The sequence below is a fragment of the Eubalaena glacialis genome, chromosome 11, assembly GCF_028564815.1.
Source record: "Eubalaena glacialis isolate mEubGla1 chromosome 11, mEubGla1.1.hap2.+ XY, whole genome shotgun sequence".
Taxonomy (NCBI): domain Eukaryota; kingdom Metazoa; phylum Chordata; class Mammalia; order Artiodactyla; family Balaenidae; genus Eubalaena; species Eubalaena glacialis.
The window spans coordinates 110570132-110583516 of record NC_083726.1 but is presented as its reverse complement, the minus strand read 5'-3'; the positions used below and the strand labels follow the sequence as shown (position 1 = coordinate 110583516).

General features: G+C 59.0%; 1 protein-coding gene across 8 annotated transcripts; it reads left to right on the top strand.

The window, feature by feature from the left end:
- Window positions 1-1034: 1034 nt before the first annotated feature.
- On the top strand, window positions 1035-12650 carry ATN1 (atrophin 1). 8 transcript variants are annotated; one of them, XM_061205667.1, is made up of 11 exons: window positions 1035-1194; window positions 5397-5583; window positions 5855-5992; window positions 6138-6251; window positions 6938-8916; window positions 9068-9290; window positions 9679-10375; window positions 10530-10591; window positions 11262-11405; window positions 11734-11914; window positions 12084-12650. In XM_061205667.1, exons 2-11 carry the CDS (start codon window positions 5557-5559, stop codon window positions 12089-12091), a joined length of 3573 nt encoding a protein of 1190 aa, XP_061061650.1. In that variant the 5' UTR covers window positions 1035-1194; window positions 5397-5556; the 3' UTR covers window positions 12092-12650. The 8 variants fall into 8 exon arrangements, with proteins under 8 accessions (XP_061061650.1, XP_061061649.1, XP_061061646.1 ...); XM_061205666.1 differs by having other exon boundaries at window positions 6935-8916; XM_061205663.1 differs by having other exon boundaries at window positions 5855-6043.
- Window positions 12651-13385: the final 735 nt, after the last annotated feature.

Here is a 13385-nt window from a genome sequence, read left to right as displayed (position 1 = left end):
CAATTTCTTCCCCTCCTTATGACCCCAAACTTCCATCCCATTCTCTCTCACAAATGCCCTCCCAAACCTCTTCTGCTACATGTCCGCCAAAGACGCTGTCACCCCAAGCTTCTTTCCCCTCCCCTTGTCACACACCTCACTGCCCCCGTGGCCCCCAAGAAGCTCAATCTCTCCAACCTAACTCCATTACCCCATCTCTGCCACAAACCCACAGGCTCCCCCCCTCACCTCTACCGCACACCCCTTGGCCCCCAAACTTCTCCAGCCTCCCTCATAACTGCCCATACAACCCACGGCCCCTCCTACCTAGCCCTCTCCCGCGCCAGGCCCGCGGGCTCCCCGCATTCCGCCTGAGCGAACCCCTCCCCGCGCCCAGGCCCCCTCGGCCTCGGTCTCTGCCAACTCGCACGGCGCCTCCCCCTCTCCGGATCCCCCTCCCCCCCCCCCCCCCCCCCCCGCCTCGCCGCTCGCCTCGCGCTCCCTCCCTAGCGGCTCCCTCCCGGCCCCTCTCTCCTCCGTTCCTCCGCGCTCCCTCCTTCTCCCTCTTCCTCCCTTCTCCCATCCCCCTCTCCCAAGCTCCCTCCCTTCGCCGTCCGCTTTCCTGTGCGAGTCGCCGGACGCGCAGCTCAGCCCGCCCGCCCGCAGCCCCGCGTCGGGCCGGGGCCTGGGGCCGGGACCCGTTTCGGGGGGACCGCCGGCCTCCGGGAGGGGCCAGGAGGGGGCGAGGGAGACGACCGCCCGGGAAGGGGCGGGGGCCGCGGGCGGAGGCCGCCTAGGGGGCCGGGGATCGCGCGAGTGCGGGCTGCGCGGGGCGGGCGCGGGCGGCGGGCGGCGGGTCGGAGCTGAGCGGAGCGCCAGCCGGGCCGCGGGGGCGGGCGGCGGCGCGGCGGGGGCGGGCTGCGCGGCCCGGGCGTTCCGGGTGGCCTGGGGAGGCGGCGGGCCTGGGGAGGGGCCGAGCGAGAGCGGGGATCGGGATTTGCTCCGGAGGCGGGCGGGCGATCCGGGCCAGGTGGGGTAGAAGGGGGGATGGGGGCCGCCCTCCGGGGGGGTCGGGGCCGCCGCCGCCGCCGTCGCGGCGGCGACTGAAGCCGGGAAGAGGAGAGGGGGGCGGGGGAGCGGCCGCCGCCGCCCCCCGGAGGCGCCGGAGCCCCGAATCCCGCTCGGAGCCAGCCAGCCGTCCCGAGCTACAACCAGGTAAGATCTGCCGCGGCCCGGGCCTCGGGCCCGCCCGGGTGCTGGCCCGCGGCTCCCCACCCCCACCCCTCGTAGTTCCCCCTCCCGCCGCCGCCGCCTCCATTTGTTATTTTCCCGATCCGGTCCCCCACTGCGGGCACTGCCTGGCCTGAGGCTGGGGGCTCAGGGGGTGGGGCCGGCCCCCGAGGAGGGATGGGGGCCAGGGTACCCTGAGGATCGGGAAGGTGGGGGGAGGTGGGAGGATCTCAGGAGGAGGGCTGATGGGGCAGGAGGGTAGCCAGGACCCTGGGACCCAAAGAGGAACCCCGAGGTGGAGGGTCGGCGGGGGAAAAATGGGATGCCCGTGAGGGGGCTTCGGGGCGAAGGCAAAAAGGAATGGAGAGATGGCAGCGAGGTGGGGCATGAGGACTCCAGGAAAAGCCCCAACGGCCCAGAACCCGGGTTTCAGAGCCCGGGGTTCGGGGTGCTAGGTGTAGAAGGGAGTTGGGAAATGGGGAAGGGGTGTGGTAGGTGGGAAGAGAGGGATTGTAGCTGATGAGGGAGGAGAATGGAACCTGGGGAAACGGGGGCTCTGAGAGGGCCACCTTGGAGAAGAAGAACCCGGCGTGTTCCCAGTGGAAGTGGGAAAGTGATGCCTTTGTCACTCAATTTTCTTTCCCCTACCCCGGGTCACCTCTGACCCTGTTTTTCCAATCTCAGACACAGGTACTTCTTGGCGAGGGGCACACTGGGGCCCAGTAGTGTGGGTCCTCCTGCAACTGGTGAGGAGGAAGACTGGAACCCTGAAGGGAGAGTTAGGGAGCAAGGGTTTCTGGGAGGGTGGAAACAGAGGAGAGAATTAGGCAGTCTTATAGGCACTCCAAACAAGTTGTGACCCCCATCCTCAAACCCCCAGAGCACCCACTGCCCCTCTAGCTGTGGTTTCCTTAAGAGGGGGTGGATCTTCATTACTGTTTTGTGCTCAGAGATTTCCCTTTGTGCATGGACTTATTTCTACTGGGGTAGGTACTCTTAAGCTCCCTTCCCTGAGGGTGCTATAGGAGGACAGGAGTTGCTTTGGTAACTGTAGGGGGAGTTGCTGGCAGATGGACCCCTGGGATGGACTGTTGAGGGGCAGGTTCTGCCATTTTGTTGCCATGGCAATGATCCAGCGGGATGGCTAATAGATGGGGGGGTCAGAATCTTGACTGGGCCTTTGGCTATGCCCTTGGAACTCTTGGCTGGGTTCTGGAGGATGTTTCTGGTGCTGCTCGTGGAGCGGAGGTTCCCCAAGGGGTCCACCCCCTTCCATCCAGCTGTCTTTGGGAACAGGTAGACATATTACTTGCAGGTCATAGTTGTTTCTCTAAGACCCTCCCTTTAGGCATGGTGGGAGGATAGAAATGCTCCTGTTCCAAGTTATACCATCTTTTGGCAGTTCATTATTAGGGACTTTTTGTATAGTCTTTTTGCTTCTTTGCACAGGTATTCTTCCATTTTCTTAAACTTGAGTCTTCCTTCCCCAAGTATCCCTTTTCGTCTTTCCCAGACTATCCCCACAGTGACCGCTTCCCTCAGCTAACCTTGGACCTTCTGTTTCTCTGACCTTGTAGGAATGGCTGGGCTCTCCATGCCCATCCCAGGTGAGGGTGGCCCAGGGGAGAGGGCTGTGGAACAGCCTGGTGTAGTGGAAATACTCCAGAACAGGAGCCGGGAGACCTGGGTCTAGTCCTGGCTGTACCTCTAACTGTGACCTTGGGCAAGTCACTTCTCTTTCTTTGAGCCTCAGCTTCATTGTCAGATGAAGGGATTATCGATAAGATGATATCTGAGGCCCCTCTGACCACTGTAGATTCTAAGGCTTAGGCCAGTGCCTTGTTATCTGCTGGTCTGGGCTGCACTGTTATCTAGGACTGGTTTGTGAGTCTGGCAGGTCTGGAATGATGGTGGAGGCTGGGCCAAAGATCCTGGAATTCACCCTGCAAGCCCATCCTAGAAAGCCTTGTGCCTCGAGTGTATTCCTTCAGACAGCCTCCTCAGATTTCTCCCTTAATTTCTTTTCTTGTTCTTACTTAGAGACTCTTTCCCTATTTTTCATGTTTTCACCTCCGCAATCTGGCCTTTGTCCTTTTGCTTTTGCAGTAAGGTGCTGAAGGTGAATGTGCTTAGTGTTTTGCAGACACATAGTAGGTGCTTATAGATAGATCGGAGTTACAGTGACCGGCTACTAGGACAGGAGGGAGGGTAGCTCAGCTTGTTGGTGCTAAAACATGCTCCAGGTTCAGGAATGTATATATAACCCAACCCTATCTCCTTCTCTCTCCTGCCACTCCTCCCCAGGGTCACCTACCCTTTTATGACTGCTTTTCTCCTTCAGAGCTACTCACTGCTAATTTTATCAGATTTTAACTGATTAAAGAAGTTGAGGTGGGGGAGGGCCACGCGAGGCTTGCTCTGTTCTTCAGGTACATCCCTGCCTTTCTCTGACCTTTTGGATCCCCTGACTCTCACCCACCATGAACAGGTTCTGTGATAGGAAGGAGAGATGAGCACCCCCCTTTAAGGGGGCTGGCAAAGACACACCAGTCACAGTCATCTCTCTTGTGCTTTTGTTAGGATTGTTTTCCCCTTTTGTTATGTTGGGTTTTGTTCTTTGGCTTTTTGGGGGGTTGACAGTATTTGAAAACCAATTCACACAACAACTCAAAAATGTGGTAATAGTTGTAATGGAAGAGAAATGGCTGGTGTACTGGGCAGAGCATCAGCTGTAAGTTCAGAAGACAGGGGGCTCCGTCCCAGCTATTTCGGGACTCTAAGTAAGTAAATTGTTATTAAGTTTCCTGGAAAGGTTAGGCTCACCCCTCACTGCATGCCTCAGTAGGGTTCAGTGGAGGTGAGTGACAGGTATTTACAATGTATTCCTTGGGAAAAATATGCTACAGAATCTAGAAAGGCTATTTCCCTAGCCAGACCTCCTAACTAACTCAGAATAGGTGGCTAAGCCTACTCCATTTCCACTGAGGCCAACAGCACTTCATTCGAGAAGACCTACTGAAGTTAGTGGGTTTAAAGGTCAGTAGCAAGAACAGACCAGAACACCCATATATACATGACATCTGTGGGGAATACAGAAAGGAAGAAAACAGTAAGAAGGTATCATTTTTGTTCTTAAAAGATCTTACGGTTAGTAATATGGAGAGATGTGACACTTAGCAAGAAATACAAACAAGTGCAAATGAAAATTGCTGGCTATGTAGATAGAGATATGTAGATAGGCCGTGAGGAGGTATGAGTCCCTGTCTAAGCCAGGTGGGAAGATAGGCTTACAAATGTGTACATTTGTCTTGTTTACCCACTGATATTCATTGATTTGGTTGGTAGAGTGAGAGCCTTGACTTTTCCTCTAGCCATAGGGAACGCAAGCACTAGAGCAGGGGTCTTATGAGAGTCTCAGAATTGAAGTTTTGCACTTTGGGGATACCTAGGTTTGGTCTTGGGCTTGGTCGGGCTGTGTGCCTTTGCATTGTAGAATGGGACATTGTTCTCCCACCTACTCTGATGTGAAAAAAGTTTCTTTTCATATCTCTGGGACTGATCCAGGCCTTCTGAGAATTCTCCCCACCAACTTCTGATGAGAGTACAGCTAAGTACTGAAGAGCGAGCATGGGCTTTGAAGTCAGGGAGATGGGGCTTGATTCTGGTGCTGTCACTGGTTCCTCACTGTGTATTTATCACACGAAGTTGGGCAAGTCACAGTCACAATCTTTGAGCCTCGGTTTCTTCACCTATATAATGGGGATAATAAGAATACCTCCTTTTCAGGGTTGGTTGTAAATATTAAATGAAATTGTACATGTAAGGGCTTGACGTAGAGAAGGTACTCCATAAATTAGCTAATACTTCAGCAACATTTCTTTATGCTCCTTTTAAAGGATCTGTGGAACTCGTGTGCGTGCATCTATTTCCTAGGGATCATGAAGGGTGAAACAGTGTGATCTCCTGAACTGGGGTGCATAGGCACCTCGGCGTTTTCTGCCTTCCCACGAGATGAAAGGGATGCTATTGCCGGCAGAGTTGCCCTCACAGGTGGCTGGGACGACCCATGGGCACGCCAGCAGTGTCTCATGGCTGGGCTGCTTACTCAGCCCCTTGACAGGCACGGTAGTGTCCCCTTCAGACCAGTGTTCCCCAGTTTGGAGACTCTGATGGTCTTTTTCCAACAGACTTCACTGAAAACAGATCGTGTGAGTTCCAGGTGCCTGTACTGGAAACTTGGAGATCCTGCTTCCTAGGCCACAGCTGTGGGGAACTTAGGGTGAAGCAGATAAGTTTCTGTATTCAGCTTCCCAGGCGGAGGAGAATGGGGTCTCCACAGCCTGAAGAATGAAGACACGACAGAATAAAGACTCAGTGAGTAGGAGCTAAAATGAGAAACACGAAAGATCAGGGGCAGGGAAGCTTCTGGCCTGTCCCAGGGCCCAGCCCCGCCCCTGCCACCCAGCTCCACTCTTTCCTCCCTCTCTTCCGCCGCCGGGCAGCACCTCCACCCCTCAGCAGACGAGCCTGGCTTTGAACCCCATCCTTCTGGGACACCCACTGGAGGGGAAGAATAGAAATAAGGCACATGATAAAGTGAGGTGCAATGTAGAAAACATTATCTGCTTGCTTCCTTCTCCCTCAGATGTCAATGAGGAGTGGACGGAAGAAAGAGGCCCCTGGGCCCCGGGAAGAACTGAGATCGAGGGGCCGGGCCTCCCCTGGAGGGGTCAGCACGTCCAGCAGCGATGGCAAAGCCGAGAAGTCTAGGCAGACGGCCAAGGTATTCTGTCCCCATGTCCTGCAACAGGATGCCCAGGCACCAGGGCTGATGGTGTGTATGTGTGTTGGGGAGAACTTCCTGTCTGGCTGAGGGTACTGGTGGAGCTCGGGAGGTATAGGACAGGAATTTTCTTTCTCTCTAACAGAAGGCCCGAGTAGAGGAAGCCTCCACCCCAAAGGTCAGCAAGCAGGGCCGGAGTGAGGAGATCTCGGAGAGTGAAAGTGAGGAGACCAACGCACCAAAAAAGACCAAAACTGAGGTGGGAGACCCTTGCAGCCATCCTGACCCATTTTCTGACCATTCTTTCACCCAAACTTCCTTTTGCTCACAGTTCTTATTTTAGTTGTGCCTGGAATATGAGAGGAAAGTCTTATCCTAGTGCTTATTAAAGTAGCCTATGTGTCAGTCAGATCTGCAGGGCTTTGGCCAGACTGTCAGATGATCAGGCAGGGCCAGAAGGGGACTGGAAGAGTGTGGGATTCTAGCCTCTCCTCTTCTAGGTGCTTTCGTGCAGGGGCTGGGGAGGAGATCCAGGCTGAGGGGTCTCAATGGAAGGAACAAATAAATCATAAGGAGCATGCAGAAGTGGCCTTTTTAAGAACCAGTGGTTTCTGGGATGTTTAGTTAAAGGAGTAGATGAGATGAGAGGATGGCAGATGGGCTGGTGGAAGACAGGGATTTGGGTTCAGCTGTGGATTGGGAGAAGGTGCTAGAGATGGACACTTGAGGAGGGAACTCAGACGGCTGCTGGGGAGCAGCAGAGACTGTGGGGGGAGTGGGGGAATCCCCGGATGGCAGGGAGGTAGGCTCGAGCAGGAGTACTCATCGCATCGTGGTACAGTGGTGTGCTGTGAGCGGGAGGTTATTTTGTGTGAGGGAGGCCCCAAATCCAGAAGCAAGGAAGGAAAAGGAGAGGGAAAAATGACCCTCCCTCTTCTACAGCAGGAGCTCCCTCGGCCACAGTCTCCCTCGGATCTGGATAGTTTGGATGGGCGGAGCCTCAATGATGATGGCAGCAGCGACCCTAGGGATATCGACCAGGATAACCGAAGCACGTCCCCCAGCATCTACAGCCCTGGAAGCGTGGAGAATGACTCCGACTCGTCTTCTGGCCTGTCCCAGGGCCCAGCCCGCCCCTACCATCCACCTCCACTCTTTCCTCCCTCCCCTCCCCCTCCAGATAGCACCCCCCGACAGCCAGAGCCTGGCTTTGAATCCCATGCTGCTGGGACACCCACTGGGTATCATGCTCCCATGGAGCCTCCCACATCTCGAATGTTCCAGGCTCCTCCAGGGGCCCCTCCCCCTCATCCACAGCTCTATCCTGGGGGCGCTGGTGGAGGAGTTCTGTCTGGACCCCCAGTGGGCCCCAAGGGGGGAGGGGCTGCCGCTTCAGTGGGGGCCCCTAGTGGGGGTAAGCAGCACCCCCAGCCCCCCACCCCCATTTCAATATCAGGCTCTGGGGCTGGTGGTGCTCCCCCAACAAAGCCGCCCAACACCCCAGCTGGTGGTGGAAACCTACCGTCTGCTCCACCACCAGCCACCTTCCCCCACGTGACACCAAACCTGCCTCCCCCGCCTGCCCTGAGACCCCTTAACAATGCCTCTGCCTCTCCTCCTGGCCTGGGGGCCCAGCCGCTAGCTGGGCATCTGCCCTCTCCCCATGCCATGGGGCAGGGTATGGGTGGACTTCCTCCCGGCCCAGAGAAGGGCCCCACTCTTGCTCCCTCTCCCCACCCTTTGCCCCCTGCGTCCACCTCTTCTGCTCCCGCCCCGCCGATGAGGTATCCTTACTCGTCCTCCAGCAGCAGCTCTGCAGCAGCCTCCTCTTCCAGTTCTTCGGCCTCGGCCTCGGCCTCCCAGTACCCAGCTTCCCAGGCACTGCCCAGTTATCCCCACTCCTTCCCTCCCCCCACCAGCCTCTCTGTCTCCAATCAGCCACCCAAGTATACTCAGCCTTCTCTCCCGTCCCAAGCTGTGTGGAGCCAGGGTCCGCCCCCGCCTCCTCCCTATGGCCGCCTCTTGGCCAACAGCAATGCCCACCCAGGCCCCCTCCCTCCTTCAGCTGGAGGCCAATCCACTGCCCACCCACCAGTCCCGACACATCACCACCACCACCAGCAACAGCAGCAGCAGCAGCATCATGGGGGCTCTGGGCCCCCCCCACCCGGGGCATATCCTCACCCCCTGGAGAGCAGTAGCTCCCACCACGCACACCCCTATGCCATGTCTCCCTCCCTGGGGTCTCTGAGGCCCTACCCACCAGGGCCCGCACACCTGCCTCCACCTCACAGCCAGGTGGCCTACAGCCAAGCAGGTCCCAGCGGCCCCCCAGCCTCTTCCTCTTCCAATGCCTCTTCCTCCTCTCAAGGGTCCTACCCGTGTTCACACCCCTCTCCTTCCCAGGGCCCCCAAGGGGCGCCCTACCCCTTCCCACCGGTGCCCCCGGTCACCACCTCTTCGTCTACGCTTTCCACGGTCATTGCCACAGTGGCTTCCTCGCCAGCAGGCTACAAGACAGCCTCCCCACCTGGGCCCCCACCGTATGGCAAGCGAGCCCCGTCCCCAGGGGCCTACAAGACAGCCACCCCGCCCGGATACAAGCCGGGGTCCCCGCCCTCCTTCCGAACGGGGACCCCACCGGGCTACCGAGGCGCCTCGCCGCCCGCAGGCCCAGGGACCTTCAAGCCGGGCTCGCCCACGGTGGGGCCCGGGCCGCTGCCGCCTCCGGGCCCCTCGGGCCTGTCATCCCTGCCACCACCGCCTGCGGCCCCCGCCTCAGGGCCGCCCCTGAGCGCCACGCAGATCAAACAGGAGCCGGCTGAGGAATATGAGACCCCGGAGAGCCCGGCGCCCCCGGCCCGCAGCCCCTCGCCCCCTCCCAAGGTGGTAGACGTGCCCAGCCACGCCAGCCAGTCGGCCAGGTGAGCGGCGGGGGGGTGAGGGGGTGGCGGGCGCGGACGGGCCTTGCGTTCGTTCGTGTGGTGCTTTTCAAAGTACTCCAGACCCTGGTTTCGGCCGCTGGTGCGGGGCCGCTCGCAGGGGCTGAGCGCGCGCTGCCTCCGCGCCCGGCAGGTTCAATAAACACCTGGACCGCGGCTTTAACTCGTGCGCGCGCAGCGATCTGTACTTCGTGCCGCTGGAGGGCTCCAAGCTGGCCAAGAAGCGAGCCGACCTGGTGGAGAAGGTGCGGCGCGAGGCCGAGCAGCGCGCGCGCGAAGAAAAGGAGCGCGAGCGCGAGCGGGAACGCGAGAAGGAGCGCGAGCGCGAAAAGGAGCGCGAGCTGGAACGCAGCGTGGTGAGTGCGTCACCGCGCGCCGCCTCCCGCCTCTGGCCCGCCCTCTACGCGACTCGGGAAGGCTCGAGGGGTGGGGATGGGGGTCATGCGCCACCTGTCGGAGAGGAGGAGCCACTGCAGCCCAGGAAATGGGGACCAAAGGATTCCAGCGGGAGGAATTGCATCTCTGGGCTGGAGGAAGGCAAGCTCAGGTCAGAGTACCTGTGGATCGCAGGAAGAGCCACTAATCTACATAGGAAGAGAAGGGGCAGGGAAGTCCCTGGCAGGCTGAGTTCCAATAAGTTGAAGCTTTAGGTATTCAATGCTGAGACCTGAGCAGCTGAGGACCAGGACCAGCCACCTCTTTCCAACCCGCCTTTTTGACCCCGCTTCTCCGTGTATCCCACAGAAGTTGGCGCAGGAGGGCCGTGCTCCAGTGGAGTGCCCATCTCTCGGCCCAGTGCCCCATCGCCCTCCATTTGAGCCGGGCAGTGCTGTGGCTACAGTGCCCCCCTACCTGGGTCCCGACACTCCAGCCCTGCGCACCCTCAGTGAATACGCCCGGCCCCACGTCATGTCTCCTGGAAATCGCAACCATCCATTCTACGTGCCCCTGGGGGCAGTGGACCCGGGCCTCCTGGGTTACAATGTCCCGGCCCTGTACAGCAGTGACCCAGCAGCCCGGGAGAGGGAGCGGGAAGCCCGTGAACGAGACCTGCGTGACCGCCTCAAGCCTGGCTTCGAGGTGAAGCCTAGTGAGCTGGAGCCCCTACACGGGGTCCCTGGGCCAGGCCTGGATCCCTTCCCCCGACACGGGGGCCTGGCTCTGCAGCCTGGCCCACCTGGCTTGCACCCTTTCCCCTTTCATCCGAGCCTGGGGCCCCTGGAGAGAGAACGTCTAGCGCTGGCAGCTGGGCCAGCCCTGCGGCCTGACATGTCCTACGCGGAGCGTCTGGCAGCTGAGAGGCAGCATGCAGAAAGGGTGGCTGCCCTGGGCAACGACCCGCTGGCCCGGCTGCAGATGCTCAACGTGACCCCCCATCACCACCAGCACTCCCACATCCACTCTCACCTGCACCTCCACCAGCAGGATGCCATCCATGCAGGTGAGACTCCTGCTTCCTTGCCCAGGCCCTTTGAGGCCACCTTGCCCCCCTGGCAAGTGATCGGGTGCTTCTGTTCCTCGGGCCAGGACTTCCCTCCCCACGTCTGGCCTGAGCCTCTCTCCTGAGATTGCTGCCCTGGTCTTTGCCTTCCCAGCCTGTCTCCTCCTGCCCCAGCCTTGCCACGGAGACCCTTCCTCACACCGCAGCCCTCTTCAGGTCTGGTGCCCACCCACGATAGAGGCCCAAGGTGGAAACCTTTGAAGGAGCACGGCCTTCCTCCCCTCACAGCCCCTGTCTCTGAGCCCTTCACGTAACTATTTTCTTCTTCCTCTGGATTCAACTCTTGTTTCTTGCCATCTTCTTCCCTCCCTGGCAGAGGTGTTTCATGTTCCTCTCTGCCTCTAGATCTGTGACCTTCTGGAAAGAGCCTTGTGGCTCTGGTTGTGGGATCACAGTTGACAACGAGCTTTACTCACTGTCTTTTCACCGCATTTCTTATTGTCAGAACACTGCCCCATCTAGCCTCACAGTCACTTTCATTGCAGGCTCCTTGTGCTTTCTCTCTTTTAAGCTCCTCCCGTCTCATTTCCTAAACTTCCTATCCTCTTCCGTCTCCTCTCAACAGTCCACTCCTCCCTCCCTATTCCTCAGGTCCCTCTGACAACTGTAATCTCCTGTCCTCTGCCATCTGTACATCCCTACTGCAGTAGGGTCTTGCCCTGTCCATCTCCCAGGCCCCTAGTTCCTCCATTGTGCCTCCTTGATCCACTGGATCTCCCAGTGTGTGATCGTCTACCTCTCGTCCCAGGCATGGATGCCTTCACCCAAATGCCTGGCTTTCCCCAAACCTCCCTCTGGTGACACCTTCCTCTTCTCTACCCTCCAGCCTCTGCCTCGGTGCACCCTCTCATTGACCCCCTGGCCTCAGGGTCTCACCTTACCCGGATCCCCTACCCAGCTGGGACCCTCCCCAACCCCCTTCTTCCTCACCCTCTGCACGAGAACGAAGTTCTTCGTCACCAGCTCTTTGGTAAGGATGGAGGTCTCAGGGTTGGGGAACGTCTCATGAGGGAAGGGCAGAAAGGAGGAAGTTAGGTGGTGGGATTGGCCTGGTTGGGCTTGGGGAGAGATGAGGAGGTGCCCAGAGGAGCTGGGAACGGGAGTAGGAGGGCTGAGGCCCTGCCCAAGAGAGGCACAGGTTTCAGGGCCAGGCTAAGAGGCCTGAATCCTAACCACCCCTGGCAACTTGCTGGACTGGCTGTCACCCAAGTTGATGAGTGGCAGTTCCTCTGTAGGTAAAGCGGCTGGCTACCTCAGTACGCCGTCAGTCATGTGGCCCCTGCCCTCCCTGCCCACAGCTGCTCCTTACCGGGACCTGCCGGCCTCCCTCTCTGCCCCGATGTCAGCAGCTCACCAGCTGCAGGCCATGCACGCGCAGTCCGCCGAGCTGCAGCGCTTGGCGCTCGAGCAGCAGCAGTGGCTGCACGCCCACCACCCGCTGCACGGTGTGCCGCTCCCGGCCCAGGAGGACTACTACAGGTACCGCAGGGCGCCCTAGGCCAGCCGGAGGGGACGCAGCTCAGCCCGCCGGGGAAGGGGTGTGGCTCCCGTGGGAGGGGAACCCCTTCCCCACCATCCTCTGTGAGAGGGGCCGGCTCAGGATGGACCTGAGTCTCTCAGTCCCTGCTCTGCCCCCCTCTTCCCCCAGTCACCTGAAGAAGGAAAGCGACAAGCCGCTGTAGAACCTGCGATCGATCAAGAGAGCACCCGTGGCCCCTGCATCTGGACCCAGGAGGCCTCCCTCCCCGCCTGCCGCTCAGAGCGGAGGGGGGGGGGGGTGCCGCTCCGTCCCAGGGCCTGGGCCTCTGGGCAGAAGGAAGGAGGAAGGGACAGATGGAAGGCCAAGGCTCCTGTGGTGTGCGGAGGTGGGGAGGGGGCGGGGGTGAGGGCGGAAAGCGCACAGCATCTTGGACCAGGTCCCTCTCCCTTGGCCCCCGCCTTTCTCCCTCCCCCACGCCCCACCCCCGTGGCCACCGCCTCTCCCCCACCCCTTGGTGTGATTATTTTCATCTGTTAGATGTGGCTGTTTTGCGTAGCATCGTGTGCCGCCCCTGCCCCTCCCCAGCCCCCGTGTGCGCGCCCCCCACTGCGATGTATGCCCCTTGCCCTTCCCCCACATTAATAATTTATATATATAAATATCTATATGACGCTCTTTAAAAAACATCCCGAACAAAACCAACCAAACAAAAACATCCTCACGACTCCCCAGGAAGATGTCTGTGGCTGTTTCTTTGTGGGCTACGGGGCGTGGGTTGGGGACGTGGGTCTCTGCGCGGCGACGCCTCGAGAGAAAGCTGTGGGATCACCGGAGACTAGCCCGGAGGTGGGTGGGGCCCCTGGAGAGTTGCAGAGGGGACCTCGAAGAGCCCGGGGTCCTGGAGCCCTGGCTCTGCCCTAACGGGGTCCGTTATGGCAGAGTCTTGGCCGTCCTCCCAAGGCCGGCAAGTCAGGATGCTGGCGGCCTGGGATAGCTTAGGGAACTACGCAGACTTGGGAGGCGTTTCTGCCACTGGTCCCACAGCTAGGGGCCACCAGAAACCTGCATCCTTTCCGTAGGATAGTTAGAAATGGTGTTGAAGCGGAGGTGCAGGGGGCGTGGCTGCAATAAGTTAAAGCGTTCAGAACCCAGGAGTCTTAACCACCCTATAGTTTGAGGAGGGAGTGGGTGACAATTTCAAACGCCCAGAAGGGAAAGGATATTAGAGGGCGTTAGCTTTCCCCAACCCCGCCCCAAGGCCATTTTCGGAAAGCGCGGAAGCTGCTTTAACGCCAAGCTTTTACTGCTGCGAATCCCTGTCGTTCTTAAAAACTAAAGGGGAGTGACTGGCTTCTTCCTCAGCCAATCGGCATCGAGTTATTTGCATAGGCCTGTACCAAACGTTCACAAACTCTAGAAAGGAATGATTTAAGAGAGTTCTTTTGAATACTGTTTTCCCTTCTGAAAGTT